General features: G+C 39.1%; 1 protein-coding gene across 2 annotated transcripts in view; it reads left to right on the top strand.

Moving 5' to 3' along the window:
• Positions 1–762: 762 nt before the first annotated feature.
• Positions 763–20,504, top strand: part of ITGB1 (integrin subunit beta 1) — a 44,240-nt gene continuing 24,498 nt past the window's right edge. The window contains exons 1-3 of one of the 2 annotated variants that reach the window (XM_026842021.1): positions 763–846; positions 19,266–19,335; positions 19,579–19,664. In XM_026842021.1, coding sequence (XP_026697822.1) covers positions 778–846; positions 19,266–19,335; positions 19,579–19,664 — 225 coding nt within the window. In that variant the 5' untranslated portion in view covers positions 763–777. Of the gene's footprint in view, positions 847–6,220; positions 6,278–19,265; positions 19,336–19,578; positions 19,665–20,504 lie in introns of those variants that run through there. The other variant, XM_026842022.1, reaches the window with a different exon arrangement.

Genomic DNA, 20,504 nt, shown 5'->3' with positions numbered 1-20,504 from the left:
GGGGGGGCGTCCGTCCGTCCGTACTGCCGCGGGAAGCGGGCGCCGGGAGGGGCGGGTTACGGGAACGGGGTCGTAAGGGAGTTCGGATGTCCCGGGATTTTTGACCTGCACGTGTCTGCTAAAAGTAGCCGCGGAGAGCGGGGGGCGCGCACCGTTTCAGTGACGGCGCGATCGTAACGCAGCGGTTTGGCTGCTCCGTGCGCTCGCATTTGTGCGTTTTTCGTTCTAGGCTGGCTCCGGGCCCGTGTAGCCGGCTGTAGGCTAGTGTCGGGGGGGAAGTGGGAACGCGAGGCCTCTCTACGTGGTCTGTTTCACGTGGAGATTTCTGAAATAACGTACCAGCCGTAGGAGCGCAGTGTTTTGTCGCGTATTACCTGCCTATACCGATGGTTGGAAGGAAGCATGAAGGGATAGGAAATTCTTTCCGATTCACTGTTTAGCCCATGTCAGATGACTTTATCTTAAGGAATAAGCGTCTGACTGACTGTTATACTCATCAGGTAGTCTTTGTGACTGTCTTTGTGGGGGAAAAAAAAATGTTGAACCATGTCCTTGGTTCCTTCTGCATTTGTCCTTCATATAACATAACAGTCCATTCATGCCAACGCATGTGCACATACCTGTTGGGTGAAAATGTTGATTTTTCCGGTAGATTTGCCATCGGTGCTACAATCCTACTCATGCCAAGACACACAAACTTTTAGGCGTAAGGATTGTCTCTATTCAGATTAGTGGAACTGCTCATGGCTAACTCCGCGTGTGCGCTTAAGTGTTGAAATGGAGCGGGATTTTATGGATGTGAAAACACATTTAGATGATCTGTACGCCTGGCACATTAATCATTTGGTAAGGTGATGGTGGTAGGGTGAGAAAAATCAGGTTTTTATTATTAAATTAAATTACTTGGTAGCAGGTTTTTTGGGGTTTTTTTTTGTTTGTTTTTTAAAGAAGCATTGTACTACTAGAAAGATGTAAATTAGACTAAATTAAACAAGACTTTAAAAGTAGCAAAGACATTCATTGTCCACATCCATCCCGGTGATGAAACTGATGATTCATTCTCCTGTCAGAAAAAATATTACTTGCCTCTGGCAAATGATTAAGTAGCGTTTTGCAAGCCTGCCTAAGGCTGTGTTTATAAGGGTTGCAAAGCAGTGAGCCATTGGCAATAGGTAGGCAAGACTAGGCAAGTTTAGGATGTGAACACCTTCAACTTTTGTCCTTTTCAAAGATGCTTCAGCTGAAAGGTACAAACCTGACAGGCATGCAGAATGACATCTTTTCCTTAATCAAAGCTGGACTTGGTAAGTGCTGTATCTGTTTGCCAGCCACGTGGTAAATGAACCGGTTATCTCAAAATGAGATGTCAGCAGTTAAAAATCTGAGGTTCTTTGTATGTGCAGCCAGGGAGCTCATTCTGCTCTGTACATTCAGTCATCCGATCTGCATCATGTTCCTAGTGATGTCCACCCTTGTGAAGGACTGACCCAGAGGGATGAGAGTTTCTCTGGAATATGCATGAATTTCTGATGTGAGTGCAGAATTTTAGTGTTTTGTCTTGAGTTTTAAGTGACTCAAGTGGTTAATCTTCTACCACTTCCTTTGGGAAGTGATTCCCACAGCTGAAAACAAACTGTCTGGAAACTTTTCCTGCTGTTCTTTCTTCCTGATTCATCATTTCAGTCCTCTGCTCTTAACCATCCTCTCTATATCTCTGGTAGCTCTGCAACGATGCAGATTTGAAAAGAGCTCCTTTGTTATAGCAAGAGGCTCGGGAAATAGATAGCATGGGTAGCAGAAAGGCAAGCTCAGGGAGACCGATGCAAACGTGTGTTCTCCATTGCCCTGAATGTAATTCTGTTGCTGCCACTGGTATGAGTGCTCTTCAGTTGTTTGTAAATAGTTGTCATGCCTACCTTTCCACCCCAGTCTTGATTTAGTCAAGTGATGTGATGCGTGTTTGAGCCAGTGGTTCTCCCACCCCTCTGCTACAGGCTTCCTGGCTGTCTGTGGCTCTTGGTAATGCGACCTTCAGAAACGGTTCTGGTTGCAATTGCAACAGGATTGCTGTGAAACAGGGTGTTGAAGTACCACCTCTTGATTGGCACCCTTTTCTTAAGCCATCATCAAAGGCTGTAGTTCAGGAACAGGCTCCATCCCTGCTCCCTTTCCTTCTAGTGGGCAGACACACAGAGTCCCTGCTGTTCTTCTTCTACCTGCGGACCAGGGGCCTGGGCTTCTTCAGTGCAGACCTGCTTGTGGTGCCTGCTGCAGCCTTCTCTCTTGTCTCCATTGCACGTAGGGAGTGACTGGGTGTGCTGCGCCACTTTCTGTTCTCTCTTAGTTGCACCTACCACATGGTGTGGGGTTTGGGGGGGAAAGAGCAGAGCCTGGAGGAAGCTTTGCTGGCAGTCGATACACCTGACTTCTTCCCTGCTCCTTTCCAAATACGTTTTGTACCCCTTCCATGTGAGAGACACTATTATAATCAGAGAGACATTGCAAAAATGAAGTTAAAATAGGCAGGGGTTTTCCTGATCAGTGTTAACTGTGGCAGGCTAGCTAGCTTTAAGGTTGTGTGTGCTTATTCTCTTGAAAGAGACACTGGTTAGATCCAGAAAAGAGGGAATCCAGGCTTGGCAGCAGTGGAGCCTATTCTGCCCTCACTTGCTTTTCTAGAACTTCAAGTGGTTTATTTTTGTCAACTTTTTTTTTTTAAGGATGGCCTATCCCTTTGGCATCCTTTTAATTCTTAGGAGCTGCAGTCAGCCCGAATCCTTGTTGGGAGTTTTGGTTTTTGTTTTTTTTTCTTTTAAGCTTCTTGGGATCTATTGGTAGAGCTCATAAAATAGTTCTTAAAAATGTAATTAAGGCAATATATAGTTAGATTTGATTTGGTTGAGTCATTTAAAAGGACTTGTCAGTCTGTGTACTATTCCCCTATGACTACATTTTTAAGTCACCTACATCATGTGCTCTGTAGGAAATTTTCTGTCTTCCAGCAGTAGAAAACTTGAAGTTAAGTCTGTGTTTTCCAACCTCTCATCTCCCCCCTGTGTTGCCGATTCTACAAATTGTTCCCACTTGCTCTACTCACCTTGCTTTGAAGAAGGCACTTGCTAGTAGTCATGCTCTCATTAGCGCTTTTAACATTGCTGGTTAGACAACTGGAGATTTTACAGGCTTCTGCTCTGGTGTGTGTGTATACATGGGTGCTTTTTAATACAACATGTGCATCTTGGAGCTTTACAGAAAAACAAGTTTTTGGTGTAGGGGAGAGTTAGCTGTTGTTTCTGAAGAGGATGTTTGTTTGTTTTTCAAGAGGGAGTGTCACAGAATCATGAACAGTTTGAACAAATTCTGTGGCTCTGTCTCCTGGGCAGACGCTGGCAATATCTTGGTCTGATTTAAGGCTCCTTTTGTGTCAAAAAATTGAAATTTGTTGGTTAGTTCTAACACTGAATAATGTAATTTATGGTGACTGATACCTTCTCCTTTTTTCTGTGTAGTTCCTCCTTGCTTCGTTCTGTTGTGTATTCTGTTGCCAACTTTTCTGTGAAGGATAATGTTACTTGCCATGCAGTAACTGTGGTGGACCACAGTATTGACCAGTATCTGTCAGTTGTTGCGGTTATGGAGTTTCTTGGGTGGCCTACAAAGTAATTTTTGTGTTTACCCACAAATGGGAAGACAAATTCTACTTTATTTTTGGTTTTGCCTCTTTTTCTTTTTTTTCTCCCCCCCTTATTTGTCCTGTATATGTGTGGCCCAGTAACCTAAACTGTCAAAACTCTTAAGTCAGGATAAATTTATGATGAGACCTTTCTCTCCCACCATGTGGATTAGTAGTGTAAGTACGAGTAAAAAGTACATACAGCTTCATCGTAAAAAACGTTCATGTGCTTTAGCTGTGTTCATGACAGGCTGCATGAGTTTCTAGCCTAACTTAAGACGTGTGTAGGCTTGCTGAATAGCTTGTACTGGGAATGTCACACAGAGAAAATGAAAATTCTGACTTCTGTGAAAGAAGAAAATGAGACACTGGGCACCTCATTATGCATCACTAAGTAATATAGTTGTCTTTTTCAGTGCTAAGGGTGCTCCCTTTAGCAGATTGTTGTTATTAAACATCCTGTATTTTTGTAATAACTGCATTCTTTTACTTTTCTATTACATGAATCAGAGTCGTTAGTGGGCTTCTTAGGCTATTGTACTCTCCTATTAACAGATTGAAGATGTCCACAGTGATGGTAAAGTCACTAACTTAGTACAAAATTTGCACATAACCAAGCATGTAGGAAAAGTAGCCTGATAAGACTATAATATTAACATTTTCTTTTGGGAAAGATGATAGGATTTCTACCTTACCAGCGAACCGCCTTTGGGTGTTGCTGAGTAAAGGCTCTTTAATATATTAGTGACAGTATTTGTCTCTATATTTCTCAATTTCTCTTTACAGTCATCTACAAAAAGGGTTATGCTTTCTGTCTTAAAAGCAGTTTCATGTTCTTTCTCTTCGAACAGCAGCAGCAAAATATCATTAGTATGGTTTTTATTAGCAGGGGAAGTTCTGAGTAACAAAATTGAGGCTGGAATCTTAACTTTGTTGTTGCTAGTAAGAGCTAAGAAGATACTTGTGTTTTTTCATCATCCTTTCATTCTCTCCTTCCACAGGAAAAGTCTTGTTTATCTTCGATAAATTAATGCAGTTCTCACATTCTGCCAACAAATCATTAGTTTTCTGTTTATAGTTGTTTTTCTCTAGACTTCTAACTTGTAAGACCATGTTTAAGTGCAGATTCTTCTTAAAATGCTCATAAACTATAACATACACAATATCTAGCACCAGTATTTTCTCCCCCCAAAAGACCACCATCATATTTGCAGCTCATTTTTTTCTGATTCATGTTTTGTAAAAGATGACTTACGCTTAACTTAGTCCTGGGTTTTACTTAGCTTAGGTCTAACTTCTGGTCTTAGTATATTCTAGTGTATAAGCAGGAAGGAGAGACACTGTTTATATGGACTCTTACTATATTAAGCTATAATATTATACATAGTATACATACTACATACAAGTACTCACATGAAGTTAATTTTCTCTTACAGACCTTTATAGCTGTGCAAGTAAAGGCACTTTTGATGTGGAAGCTGAACGGAAAAAGTGAAAGCTTTCTTCATCTTTTCTCGTCCTTTGTGGTAGAAAAACAATAATTATATGTTGGGCTGAACTGAAACACTGAACTTACCCTCATGCAAAGATAACTGATTTGTGGTTATTTAAAAGAGAAGAAAAATAATTGTATTAGATTAATGTAGAAAGAATTGATATTTCAGTTAGGAAATGGTTATGTTTTAAGTCAAAGGTAGTATCTTGGATATTAATGTGTACTTTTCCCCTGAGATTGTGGTTTTGAAAAACAAACCTGAGAGGGGGAAGTCTGGTTTGGCATAACCTTGACCTTGAAGTAAGTATTGAGATAAGGATGGAGGGGGCTGTTCCCTTTTGCAAAGGAAAATGGAGGATAAGCTGTCGTTCTAGGGTTTGTTAGTTTTCTGTGGTGGAATTGTAGTTTAGTGCATTAAAACAGTGCTAACTTGGGGCATTGGCACCGAGAGTTGTGTTTGCCTCTTGTGCAGCTGGCTGCTACACGAAGCTGTTTGAGTTGTCCTCATCTGCTCTGTGTCTTTGTAGGCTGGCAGGACCCGTGGGGAGTGATCTGTGGCCTTGTGCTACCATAAAGCAGATCACAGGATGCTCTACCAGTGAGTTGTGGGGTAACCTGAGTGTCAGGAGCATATCGGGGACCATAGAAGGCCATGTGAAGGACCTGGCATTCTAGTAGCTTGGCCAGCATCCTCTGCAGATTCAGTTGTTTAAGTATTAAATTGGGCAGCATCCAAGCTCTGCATAGACCCTCAGCTGTCCGGTTTTCCAGATCGTAGGTGAAAGGGTTTTGTGTGAAGATGGGTACAGATAAAAGGAAAGTCTGTTTCTGAAGTGGAGATAAATACAAAAGAATGTAATCTTTTTTGATGTTAAATAAAAAGCACTCTCCCAGGGATCAAAAGATGACACATTTTAGTAGTTGGTTATCATTAAATTAGGATTAAATTTTGCATCAGGATGACTTCTCATATTATTACTACGTCTTTGATAGTGGAGTGGCTGAAGACTTTGTGTTTGTCCAGTCAGCAAATGAAATGCTCCCTCTTCTGATAATAAAAAGGAAAAATGAGGAAATCTTTGCTAGCATCATCCACAAGATTGACTAGGGTAAGCAAGGTAGTTTATGTGCTGCCAGTGTGTTTTTTCGCATTACGCTTGATGTTTTATTTTATTGTGTATTACTAAGGTAGTTTTGGTGGGCATAGGGTAAAGTCAGGAATTACCTTCTCTGAGGTTCTTCTTGTGCTTTTGCAAGGTTGTATTTAGTGTATGTTAATATGCTCACTTTCTGGTGCTAGCTAAAGACTGTCTCGATGCTGAAAGGTGTACTGTATCCCATCTGCATGATATACAGGCTTGGCAGTTTTTGTAATGTCACTTTGCTCATTTTGTGTCAGAATAGATTAAAATTCTTTCAGGTGTGCGTGAATGTAACTTACGTGCCTTTCCAAAAAAACATCTGTAAATGTAACATTTTAGGAGGTAACATTTGTTCTTCCCTTTTACTTATAGTTCAAAAATGAGGAATAATTTTTTGGGCTGTTTTTGTCATTTCTATGCAAATACAAATCTGTGTGAGAAATTAATGTTAAAGAATTTCAGTGTAATTTTTCCTGGGTGTGGACTTGAGTGTAAAAAAGGAAACAGCAAATTTCCTTTTTCAGAAGAACATACTGTACATATTGGCTATAGGTTGTCTAAAATGCATCATAAAATTGATAAACAATGATAAACACTTTTTTCTATGTATGTATTATATTCCTCCACTACAGATGCTGTTTACATAACTTTTCAAAGGCTAGACTAAAATGTTACATAGCCATGTTGCTGATATTCCCAGTTTCAGTGAAAAACTCAACATCATTAAAGAGTAACTGTAGTGTGTAAGATTGGTCAGATGGCAGTGATAAAAATGTTGGCAGTCTGGAGAGTGTTTAGATAGTAATAAAAATGCTTGCACAGATACTGACTCTTTTTGGTGCATAATTCACAATGCAGTTTCACTTTCTAAATGAATTATGTCTGTATTTAATATGATTAATATTTGCTTTTAGCTGGAAGCAATTTTAATATTACGTCTCTGCAGAGTTTAAAAAAAAGTGCTCACTCATTAGCAAGAACGCAAAACTCCGTAGTAGACAAATGGTTTTCAAATTTACTTGAATTTTATATTTTGTAAAATGTTCCAGTGGCCCTTGAACCATAAATTCAACTAAAAATGTGCTTTATTTTCATAGGAACATGGCTCTGCAGCAATGTATATCAATGTAGGTCTTAACTGTCCCTCCTGCCTGTAGCTGTGCAGTCTTGCCATCCACCTTGTATCAATGGTGGAATCATAAGGCTGTACAGTAAGTCATTGACATAGCTGATTTGGTTGAAAAATAGCTTGACAAAAATTAATTTTCAGCTAGATCAGCTGTTTCAGCTGGGTGACGACATGCGTTACTAGTGTCCTGCTTCAGACCAAGGGGGAAAATACGAAAATGTGCAGCTCGCGGTGAGAGGAGTGTGGGACTGGTAGTCCAGAGATAAACTGGCATAAACTGCTGTGGAACCTAACAGCATCTGCTCGTGCATGCTTCAGTGCTCTTCTGACTTGAGTATCTTAGCTTGCTAGATCAGGTGAGAAATAACTCAGCAAGGAGTTATTGCTCAGCTTGTTCCACTGTCTCAGTTAAGAGTTGAAAGTATCGTCCGCAGTTGGCACCAGATAGATTAAGGGTGCAAAGTGGGGAATTTTAGGGCCCAGAGAAGTTGAGCTGTCTCTGTTCTATAGTGGCAAACTGGTAGAACTACTTGGCTACTTTGAGCAACCTCATCTTCTACTACTTTTTGCAGTCCTCTTAGAAGCAGCCTGTGGACTGCAGGCTTAAAATCCTCCTCTGGAAAGTATTATTAATAGTCAGGTGGTTCAGGCAAGTACTGTTTTTTGCAAAGTACTTTGTGGTGTCTCTGTTGTTTAAAAAACAAACAAAAAAAAAAGGACATCTTTTAAGGTTGAAGTAATTTTTTTCCTAAGATTGGTGAAGTTTTTGCGAGTACTCAAATCTCAGGGTTAAGATCTGGATGAAGTCCACCATTTGCTTCACTGTGCTTATACTTAGCTAGTTATCACTACCATTGAATTAACAATCATTATAGTTACATATGTAAAACATATGTAAAAACTATATATAGAATTATATATTAAGAAATCTCATAGCTCAATACAGATTTATATGGCTGTATGTAGTTCGGTAGGATGACTATTTTTTTTATTACTTATGCATGCTCATTTTTCTGACCACTTACCCAGTGTTGAAAGTATGCTGAGGATGAGAGTTATTTCAGTGCAAGTGTCATTCTAAATTGTGTTAGAATAGTGAGTCTTTTGAAAAACCTTGCAATTAAATATTTGGATGCTATCTAAGCATTATTCTACTTGCCATTCAAATCCTGAATTTAAAAAAAAAAAAACAAAAAACAAACCAACAAACAAAAACCCACAAACCAACAAAAAAACCTGAAAAACCTTCAGTGTTTTGTTCTTTGCTTGTCTTTGGCCAACTAATTAGTTCTAATGATCGACTGGAGAAAATAGAATCAGAGTAACTTCCCAAACTGGCTGGCTGTGTTGCAGAGCTCATAAGCAATCCACTTAAGGCCAGCAGAAAAGGAAGGTGGGCCTAGATTTAGTCTGGTTTAGCAGCACTCAAAGAGCCTGGTGTAATTTTGGAGGTCTGACAGCCACCTGCCACTTTATATTTCCTCAGCATTCCTCTGTCCACGTGGAGGTCTGGTTCAGTTCACTGAGTCTTATGGAAAACGGGTTTTGATGTGGAGGGGAAAAGGGTGACTCGGTATTTTTCTGTCAGCCCAGCAAGCGAAGCTGCCTTGGGGGGGTGGTGGGGTGGCCCATCAGTGGGATCGCAGGGACAAGGGTTGATTATTTTTGGAGGTGGGGATGCTGTAGCACTGCTGTTCTTTCAGCAACAGTTAGCTTTCATCTTGGTTTTGGTTGCTGAAACTGTACCCTGGGTGTTAATGATAGCTACTGGTGGGTGAACACTGCCATGTAACGACGGAGTTTCCGCTGAGTTTGCCCTTTGCGGTGTGTCAGCTTCTGGCTTCCTGCAGTACCTGCAGCAATAGCCAGCAAGATGTTTGCAACTGTTTTCTCTTAAAGAAATAGATGAGCGAGACATTGTATTAACTTAAAATCTCCAGCTTTTTACTTAAGAATGTACATGCCTCTGTTCTCTTCCTTTACAAGAAAGGCTTTTATTAAAGTAAGTTTAGCCAGGTTTTGGAACAGTCGTGGATATTATTAAGGCAGTACAGCCTCGGAAGCGTCAGTTACAATCAGCCATGTAAGAGCTATATTTATATGTTTAACTAAACTTTTCATTTCCCCCTGTGTGGATGAATATGAGGTTTAAGTTGCACAAAATTAAATAGTCTCTTTATGGGAGTAGTAAGTGGTGCAGAGTATGTGGGAATTTAATACTACCTCAAGGAACATACACCCGTGTTTTCTACTAGAATGGCTTAAATCATTATGTGGCATTTCTAATTGTAATCTGCCTGAGATGGAAATGCTAAATTTAGCCAAGAAGTCCTGTAGACTGGCAAGACCTGTGTAAACAAGCTAAATATTCAATTCACGCTCTGCCCCGCAAAGAAAAAGGTGTAACATTAAGCAAGAGGAGAAATTAAATTATTATGGCAAAAATGACTGATGGGTCTAAAAGCATTTGAAAAGTGATGAAACAGATCATTTTTTTCCTCTTTTAATCATGATTATGTAAAGAGGTACTTGCAATAATGAAAATCCTGAAATATGGAAAAATGCCTACTGCTAACAGCGAGGATGAGTACGGTGAGAATTCTTACAAATTCAATGAGGCAGCATGCTTGGAGTCATTAAGACTGTGATGGACGTGAACTGCTAGAAATGTGAACTACTTCTGTGGCAAGAGTATGGAAAATAGGTACTTGTTAACAGTGATGGATTTAAGGGGAAAATAAATTGGTGTTTTGGTTCTTAACACTTCCATGTCCTCATATATTTATCCTTAAAGAGGAAGCTCTCAAGGTCCACATGTATAGAAGCCACTGTAGATACAGAAAACAGTAGTTTCAACCACAGTATGGTACCTGTGGGCTTGGGGTGTTAGCTGTTTAGCCTTAGAGAGGTGCTGTTTTTGTGGCGTGTTTGCATGCTCACACAAGCAGCGTGTGAATAGGTTATTATTTTGTCCTTGCTTAAAATTCAAGGAGCTTCATAATGTCCTTGTAGAATCCCAGCTTTCTGTGGGCAGGATGCACTGACATGGGATTTCTTAGTGAAAGAGAGGAATGCAGGTGTGTGATGGGGGCAGGGGAAAATGTTCTGCATTTTTATTCCAGACTTCAGTAAGCACAATAGTTTTGAGAGGTGTAGAGTAGCAAAAAGTAGTTGCAAAGTAGCTTTTCAGAAAAAGGTGCAAATGTTTTAGTTGAAACTAGGTATTAGCCATAGATAATAAATACCAATAATATGCTTTTACTTTTTTTAATTAAATGTAGCTGCAGGCCTCTGCCTGCTCTGCTGGAGAATATGCAGAGTTGTATTTCTCTCCTAATTTGAAGTTGAACATTAAACACAATACACCTGTTTGTTAGTTTAGTTTTCCAAAATACAGTTGTCAGAGTTTACCTTATAAATTGTAGTCTGTGGATAATTGCCTGGTAAAAATACCTAAACAAACATATGTGGAAAAAATAATATTCTCATGAGAAAGAGCACCACTTCATTTGGCTATTGAATCGTTTCCTCTGTGTGATGATCATACGTGGGTTGTTTGCTCACATAAGGTGTGTCTAAGTACTACTTGCCTTTCAAGCATCAAGATGCTGTCCAAAGCAACAACTAAACTGTGGAATCTTAGCTTCAGATTATCACAGAATTATCTAGGTTGAAAAAGACCTTGAAGATCATCTAGTCCAACCATTAACCTAACATTGATTTATGATTAACGGATCAAGAAAACATTATGTACATAGTCTCTTTGCCTGTGTTAGGACCAAACTAGGGACAAGGATGGTTAATACAATAGTGTTCTTTAATTAGTAATTATTGTTTGTAGGATAGTACTAAGGTGGTCCAGTCATTAATTAGAAACCTTCTGTGCATGGCAGTATGTACATATACTACTACATGAAACAAAGTCCCTACTTCAAAAGCGATTCTGACTAACCAGTGTTATAGTCCAGCCTGCACCACAGTGCTCTCTGAAAGGCATTAGAACAAAGGGAAGACATCAAGATTGTGCTTAGGGTTTGCTGACTTGACAGGTAAAGGCTCTTTGTCAGTAACAGCATCTTCACATTGTTCCTGAGCATCCTTTCTCATTCTTTTACATTGTCACCATTGTCAGCATGAAATCTGGACTTGTGTGACTTCTTAAATAGAAATATATTATGAAAAGATTAACTTATTAGGCTTTAGCAGCACTAGTATTCTTTACAATTTACTATGCAACTTGGTTTTGCTTGTGGTATTATTTAGGTTTGCAGCCAGTTGCAGGAGTTTGTCATTAAGTGAAATTATCAATAGATTTTGCGAATGAAAACATGTATAGAAATACAGTGCCATGAAAGAAAACGCGGTATATAATCTATACTGGCTGAATAGGTTTGTTTTGTTCCCTAGAAGTCTAAACTTAGTAGGTCTTTGCTTGATTTTACCAGAAGCTTCCTGGCTGCCTTTAGTTGCTTGTTGGAGGGGAAGTATTCAGCTTCTTTTAGTCCATAGTTCAGATTGGCCAGTTCTGCAATTAGAGAGGGATTTCAGCTCTGTGCACTAGCCAGAGTAGTCATACATGATGCAGGAGGTTTGCAATCAAAGCTTTCTTCTGTGTCTGAGTGTGAACATAATCTCTTTTCTTTCACTTTCTACATGTTAGGGAATTTGGGGAGAAAGAAATAAAGCTCACACTCTGAATCATGGTCCCAAGACTATTTTTATCCCAATAAGCTGTAGAAGCTCTGTGGGTGTACATATATATTACAGTCAACAGGATCAGGAACCCACTTACATCTTTGTTCCACCTTCTGCCATCTGAGTGCTTCAGTAGATAAACAAGAGTCAAAACTTTACCAGCTCGTTTTCTGTCTCCATGCCTTCCATTCTTGGTTGCATAGCAGCTTTGGTTTGATAGAGCAGTACACAGTGCCTTTACTCATATATCCTGTAGGGTGATACAGCGTCCCCGGGAGATGTGAATTCAAATGCTTTGAGGCTGAGGAGGGACTGGAGCCCAGCTATCTTATTCTTGGGTATGCCTCAGTTCTGTAAAGTACCTGGGAACCATTACCACCCTCTGTCATGTGAACTATCACAACTGGATCTACTACATGTTTTATCTTTCTCAAGGTGGAGAGATGTCAACTATCAGAAAATGTTGCAGTTGTTCTGAAATCAGTACCTCTTTTTTTCTGATTATAGAGGAAATTTATGTGTTCTATCAAGAAAAATCTCCATCTCCACCCCTCTTCCCTGCAGCCAGGCACCTAACTTGGGTGGATTTGTTTCCAATCAGTAACTCAAATCCAGACCAAAAAATAATTTTCAGAAAACTACCTAATTGCTTTTCATTCCGCTATTTAGAACTGTCAGTAAGTTGAGGGCTCCTGTGAAATCCAGAAACAAATATCAGTAAATTCTCTATAAAAGGAGTAATATGGTCACACTGTGCAAGTGCTTTTGAAGTTAGCTGTTCTGTCTTGAAGCAGCTGTGTCCTGTATAAACTAACAAATATCCTGTACTTTGGAGACACAAGCCGATACCATGAACAGCCTTCCAGATCTGTTCTCATGAGCTGTGGGCTCAGCCTGCTGGTATTTGTACATGAACATTTTCATGTATTCAGCTGAAGAGGCGATGTGGTGCAGATGTCCCTGCTGGGTTTTCAGTAGTGGTTTCGGACCCAAAAGTCTATTGTAGAAACTAATGCTTACTGATTTTCCCATTAAATCCAGTCCTTTTTGGTGAATTTTAAGCAACTTGATCTCTTGAGAATTTTTTAGAGCTGTGAATAAACTATGGGTAGTAATGCACTGTCACAGAGTTTTAGCAGACCAGTTGTGTTACTGTGTATGTTTGTCTGCCATACTAAGCAGAGGGGCGGACAGGGAGGGTACAGTAGATTTCATACAGAGTCTGTGGAATTGTGATATGTTTCTCTGTGATTCTGGCATGCCAAAAGGTATTTTCCTCTTTTTTTGGACTCTCAACTCAGCAGGGGCATCCATTGAACTAACCAGTGACATGCACTAGTTGTGGCAGATAGATAACCTCAGATAACCGTACTGGAGGAGCACTCTCCCTCACCTAAGCAGAAAATTAGTTTCCTGTAGATTTTAATTCTTTGTGATTAAAATGTAAGTCTTAACTGGTTTATTATGTATTATTTTAACATATGATGCTCCATTAAAACAAGAGTGAGTGGTTGTGGAAGTGCTTATCATGAGTATTTGATGACTGCTCGTTTTATTCCATTAACTTAGAGATAATAACTGACAGAGAGAAATTAAGTCCAGTGTGAAATACTACTGATTCTTTTATCCTGTGGCATTACGGTAGCTGAAGTGGGTTATGCCTTCAAACTTTTTCAGGAAGCAATTTGAGTAAGCAGTCTTGATGTGATTAATTTTTTGTATAAAAGCTGTTTCAGTGCTAAAGAATTTCTTATTTTGCACATTAGTCTGGGTTAATGTCCCATTCTTTCCATATTACTGCAAGCAGTTCAAAACCTGCTACACTTAATGTCTGCAAAGTTGCTGGGGAGGAAAGAACATTGTGGTCTTGATGAGCCATGCTGGTAGATAGATAGGCTGTTGAAGGCAGGCTTACTTCTAGCATTTCAGTTTGGATTGGGGTGGTGCAAAGTCCTGCACTGTCGTTGTCTATATTGACTGTTTCCATTAAGTTCACTACCCCTGTGTGGGGATACTCCTCTAGCTCATCTCTGATGGTGCAAGAATGGGAGCTGAGCCTGTCTGTGTAGGGCAGCCATCTCAGGGCTGGTCCACATCCCGGGAACAAATAACTATTTGCAGGGTGCGTTAAGGTTTTGGTTCTTTTATTAAAATTTCTTGCTTTTCAGCTATCAGTGTTTACCCCAAATCTCCACTTCCATGAAGAAGAATACATCATGCTGTTTCTTGATCTGGTGGTCCTGGAATTTACTGTGCAAGCGGTGTATCCCAGCTGTAATTCAGTATTATAGTAACATTTACGTTGATTAAGTAAATAAGATAGCTGTTAACGTCACAAATGAAGAATTGCCTATTTAAGATTAATCAGAAAATCTACACCACAAACTTGTAAGTTTTAATCAGAAGTAACTCCTTGGTATGAGATACTTTAATTTCTGTACTTATGTCTTTCTGAGCAACATACTTCTCTCGAGACAGAGCAACAGGATGCCATTTTACCACTTTCATTTGCTGTACAAGCAGATGTGCACAGAGTTGTTGCGTGTCAAGTCAAATTTGGGTTTGTACTTAATGTGTGTTGTGGGAGTTCTGGCCATCAGGAGTGCTGACAGAGATGTGGGTCATTGTTAGAGGTCTTTAGTGTCCATGTAACTGCTGTCCCACATCACCTGGGTTGTTTGGTTTCTCCAGTTAAGAAAAATCACTGTGTCTTTTTTTTCTCCATTTATTTTCAGAAATATGAATGGGATCCTTCTTGACAGTCTGTAAAATTCATGCAGAAAAGGGTGGCCATCAGCTGAAGTCAGTAAACCTTCTGGAGTGAAGGAGGAAGGAACTTTTTTAGCAGGGTAGCCATCAAGTCCTGAAACAGGTCTCCAGAGACTATTCAATTTTGCTTATTTTAGAAACATGTCTCTTCCTGCTCTTTTTATAACCAGAGCTTTGATGACTGGGAGTGGGGGCTGACTGTGACCACTGTAGTCCAGCATACAGCCACAGACTGTGTCTGAGAAGCAGTATTCTTTGCTTTTTTTTCCCCCCAGTTCTCTTTTTCTCCATCCCCATTTTGCCACCTCCACCATGTCAGGATGAGCATTTTTGTACCCAGATGGCTGAAACTAGCCACTTTCTTTGTTGAATTAGTGTTTCAGCCAGATCTTTTGCTTGCTTGCTCCTTGATGACTGCACCAATGTTAGCACTGGTCAGAAAGGAAAGCAGTAACAATAATCAACCTCCCAAGGGTGTATAATCAACAAAGAAGATGGGGCGGCTTTCTTAAGTGACTTTCCATCCTTACAATAGGTGAAAGTGGCTGTAACCATAATCTCGGCTCTAGGAGGGATCAGTTCCATACAGCATTTCTGAGTCGAGCCTTAAACCCGTGAAAACACAGCTGATGCAAAGAGGTGTCAGTCTGCGGGAAGCACGAATGCTAGTTTGAAAGTGTGAGTTGCTTATTCATTTCTAGGTTTAAAAGTGTAATTAGAGTGGTGTGTGGGGATGTGACTGCCTCAAAAAGGTGGCTTCTGCACAACTCCACTCTTACTGTATATTTAAATGATTCCCCGTGGCCTGAAGTGTGGTTATGTATTTAGGTAGAAAGCTTTGCAGCAAGGCACACTTCAGTATGCAGTAGGGACATATGCCTTGTAGTGTTTTCCTTTGCTTGGCATTGGCTTGGTGGATGCCAGAGTACTGGGTCAGCCGAGGAGCTGCTCAGCTGAGTAGAGTAATACTGCATTGGCCTACATTGTTAATGTTGTCTTGATTTTGGGATAAACTGTGGCCTGCATTAGGTGGGGTGAATTGCTGAGCTGCAGAGTGGTGAGAGGACAGCAGCATAGCCAGTGGTATTTCGTTTCAAAGGAATTGGTGTTTCTATAACTCTTACAGGGGTTTTTTTCTTGATCCCATTTGCCCAAGTTAACTTTCTGCACAGGTGGTGTTGCTGTTCTGACAAATTTTAAAAGCTGCAGAAGGCTTTACTGCTGTGGCGTAGTAAACTTAATTTCTAAATATCTTGATGATTAGCAGAATACAAAGGTGCTAAATATTTGATTTGCAAAATCAAAATTAGTCTCACTATGGAGAAATAATCCTTCTTTTTCCTGTTGTCACTTAATAAGTCTCTCATTTCAAGTTAGAAGCTCCAGAGATTTCCATTAAAGCTGGTTTTATAAAGAAAAAATTTGCTTCAAGTATTACTGTTTGTAGAGGCAGTTAGCAAAAAAAACTTAGAAAGCAACGAGTCCAAACATTCTAGGTTATGGCCATGTTTGTCTTCCTAAAATATTTAACAAAAATAGAGGACTGTTCACAAATGTGCAGAAATAATTTTAAAAGCAGTTTTTTAACAGCACACCATTTTCAGACTTTTTAAAAAGATCCAACTGGTGATAGAGTTATTAAAGAGATTTCAGTTCTTGGCAAGCTTACCTTTTGTAAGCTTTGAGCTGCTATTTTTCAGAGGGGAAGAAAACATCACTTTTTCAAGGGTTCTGGGATAATTTTCAAGTATTTAATTAAAAAGGGGAGAACAAGTATAATAGGAAATATGTAAATGTTGCGCAAAAAAATTAATTTCTTTCTTGTAACAATGGGTTCTTTTCTGTTCCCATCATCTGTGGTTGAATGCTGACATGGGGTTTAGTTCCAGCTCCATCAACTGTTTCCAAAGCCTTCCTTTGGCTGTCTAGTGTAGTTAGGCGTTCTTTGCTTTGGTTTATTCCCTGAATAGAAAAATCTGCAACAGGGCAATCCACAGCACTAACCAGTGACTTGCGGGAGAATGTATTTGACAGTGTTGTGACCAGGGTGCTGCGGTGGCTAGGAGGAGGTCTGGAGCCTGAAGATGGGCATCGCTTCGCTTGCATTAAAGAACAATCAGAATTGAATCCAAATTAGCAAACCTTTACTCGAGCTTTTCCAAAACTCAGCAGATGGAAAAGCTATTATGCAGCGGAGGTAGAGGAAGCGAGCTAGCATGTGTCGGAGGGCAGGCGGCTTGCTTTAGGAGAGGCATTGGCTTGGCCATATATGGAAGAGGACATTTTCCTTGTTCACTTTACGGGCAGTCTGTGCCCAGAACTACATTCATCACGTGGATGCATTTCCACAGGAACATTTCTCTTCCAAATGTTCTTAATCATAGTTTTCGCACTGTGTCACATCTTTGCTGACTTATTTATACAGTCTGCATGGGCTCGCTCTGCATCCGCTGCTGGTCTGCCCTAAAAAGGTGAACTGTTTATAATTTTCTTGTTTTGACTAACAGAAAAGACAGTACTAAACTGATGCCAGCAGCTTTTTTTTTTTTTTTTCTCACTGAAAAGCCCACCCCATTCTGGGCTCTACTTAAAGCAAAAACTGCTTCTAGAGTAACAAAATATCCTTTAATTGGAGGGAAGTAAGTGTTTGTGAAGAGAGTTTTTTGTGAATGAAGAACTGATCACCTCAGCAGCAATGGGCAGAGGGAAAAACTGGAATTAGATATGTGCAATAAGTAATGTTCAAAAGTTAAGGTATAATGCACAGTTCAGTTATTTATTTGGCTTTTTATCATTAATTTTTTATGTGCAATGCAAAGTCATTCCACAACAAATTGTCTTGATTCTCCTGTGTCTAAACTCCCCACCACCCTCTAGCTACAGCATCCAGTGAAGAGTGGGCCATAATGATTTATCAGAAAAATATGAACCATCTAATACTGTTGTTGGATACAATTTGCTAGCAAAAGGTTGGCTTCTGTTTGAAAACTTCTCCACGAGATTTTAGAGCAGCTCTCGCTTCTCCGTTAGGTCTGGCTGGATGTGCAAAGTAACAGCTATGAATGACCTTAAAATTAGTGTGGGAAAATCAAAGCTCAACTGCTGTGTTAATTTAAGCATTGCTCACTTTGCTGCTAATTTGTATGAATAATAGTACGTCTTCTAGAAAATGACAGGTTCATTTTAGAACACTGCCAAATTCACTTTTTTTTGGCAATATTGCAAGATATTTTTTAGAACAAAAAGGCATTAATAATACTGATGTTTCCAAGATGACTGGAAAGGCTTTAATTAGCAACAACATTTCAGGATGACCAAGGAAATTGGCAGCTATGGTCCAAGTTCTCAGAATTCTTATAAGGAATAAAAGAGAAATGGAATTTAAAGCAGTACCAAAATTTCAAAGATGTGACAACTGACCCTGACTGACTATCTGCTATTAAGTGGAAGAAAATTTAGGAAAAAATGATCTATTTGGAACCTATTTTTAGAATGTAATCCTAGCTCTGTAGTATGGAGTGAAGTCTCACTGCTGATTAGTGACAATGACCAGTCAGTAATCCTAAATTGTGGCTTATAAACATTCAAATCTTGTCTTACAATGTGTATATATTATATAGTTTGTATGTATTTTTCTGCCAGGCTTTCATTAAGATTTATAACACTGAACAAAGTGTAGAGTATTTTTTCTTTACTAAGGATGGTACCTATTAATTCTCTGTTGTCTAAAGAAGAAAAATGGGCTGAGTTTATATCAAAGATGCTTTATGTTTCATATTGTGAGACGAGATTTCTAGTTTGGAGTATAAGGTGCAAAGTTAGGCTGTACAATGCCCTTTGAAGATTCTGAGGAAAATATTTTGTAAGGGGCCTTGATGTTTATCTTAAAACAGAGACTTAGTAGAGAAGCTCTATTTCCGTCTTGTGTTTCTGTGTTATCTTTATGTAGAAGTCTCTCTCTAATAACATTCAGAGCATAAACATTTTATTATAAGATGTTAATAGACTGGTTTGAGTTCTTCCCACCACCAACTGAACAGTGTTTCCAAATTTCTCCTAGCTTGCTGGTTTACCTAGCACTAGAGTATTTCAAAATCATTTAAGAAGCTACTGTGTTTGAGGCCTTCTAAATGCAGTTTAGCCCACAAACATGGTTGTATTAGAGCAAAACTGTCCAACTAGTACAGCTAAGATAATTTGATTTGCATCTGCTCCATGTTCCTTTTCTCTTCTAAAACACAGTTACATGTCTGCAGTTTCATGCTTTGTGGGTTTTTTTGGTGGTGGTGGTTTGGTTTTCTTTTGTTTTGGTTACTCATTAAGATAAATCATAAAATTTGGTGTTCTGTTTTTGTATTTCAGACTAATTTAAAATTGGTCACATGGGCTGGCATCCTCTGTTGCTTGATATGGAATGGATTTGCTCAACAAGGTAAGTCACTTGATTTCATTGGAGCAGTTTAATGTTGCTTTGAAACTATATATATTTAGCAGTTATTTATATAGATAAATATATCATTGTTAGATGCATGCTAATGGCAATATGTCAATCATGTCTCATGTTAATAACCTGGTTGTAGTTAGAATTTAGTTTACAAGGCCAGAATGGAATAAACTAAAATTCTGTTGTTGTTAGCAACTTTTTATAAATTGACTGATTTGTGTTCTTTGCTAGGTGGAAGTGACTGCATAAAAGCTAATGCAAAATCATGTGGTGAATGTATACAAGCAGGACCAAACTGTGGTTGGTGTAAAAAAATAGTAAGTGTTGTTTTTATGGTTTGATTTTTTTTCACTTGGTTTCAAATTTTAGTAAGTACTTTAGATGTATAGAAATGTCTGTTTTCATTAATAATAGTTTCCTGTTTCAAACCTTCAATTTGATGCTTATTTGTACTTAAAAATTCAGATACTGTGAATTTCCTGATGTCCTGATTTGGGTATAAGTGCTTTTCACAATGTGTTTACTTCACCTTTTTAAAATCTTAAGTGTATGCAGACCCTACAGGCTGTCTTACAGTTATTTAAAATCATTCCATCGTGGAATCTGTCTGGGTATGCTTAATTATATTCTTCCAGTGACATTAGAGTAAGAGGTAATTTTAGACAGAGGTGGAGTAGGGGAAGAGATTGAAGATTTTTTTTTATATAAGAAAGATGTTATAATAAAATTTTAGGGTTTTGTTGTTGGTAGACGGGGTGGGGAGGAGATTGATGTGGGTGGTTTGTTTCCGAATGAAACAGTGCTTTCTTACATTATTAAAAATTAAATTCAGAAATAAAAAGTGTAAGATAATCTTAAATTGTGTGATTTAACCAGTGTATGATGAAGTATCTTCTTCAGGTTAGAAACAGAAGAAAATGTTTTCTACAGCTGCTCTCCAGTTTGTTACTGAAAACTGGGAAATTTTCCTGTTTCTTGCTAGAAGATGAAAATGTATATTTATTTCCATATAGTACATACTTCCCAAGCCAGCTTACAAACTTATAACATTTAATTAAACTGACTAACTTTCAAGTTTGGCCTTGAGCTGTCAGATTCATTGTAGGTCCTACTTACCAAAAACTGCCAAGCTTTAAGATATATTTATTCATGGGGGG

This window comes from Athene cunicularia, assembly GCF_003259725.1.
Source record: "Athene cunicularia isolate RWA chromosome 2 unlocalized genomic scaffold, athCun1 chr2_part1, whole genome shotgun sequence".
Classification (NCBI taxonomy): domain Eukaryota; kingdom Metazoa; phylum Chordata; class Aves; order Strigiformes; family Strigidae; genus Athene; species Athene cunicularia.
The sequence above is the reverse complement of the archived record's forward strand: the minus strand, read 5'-3'. Positions and strand labels throughout refer to the sequence as shown.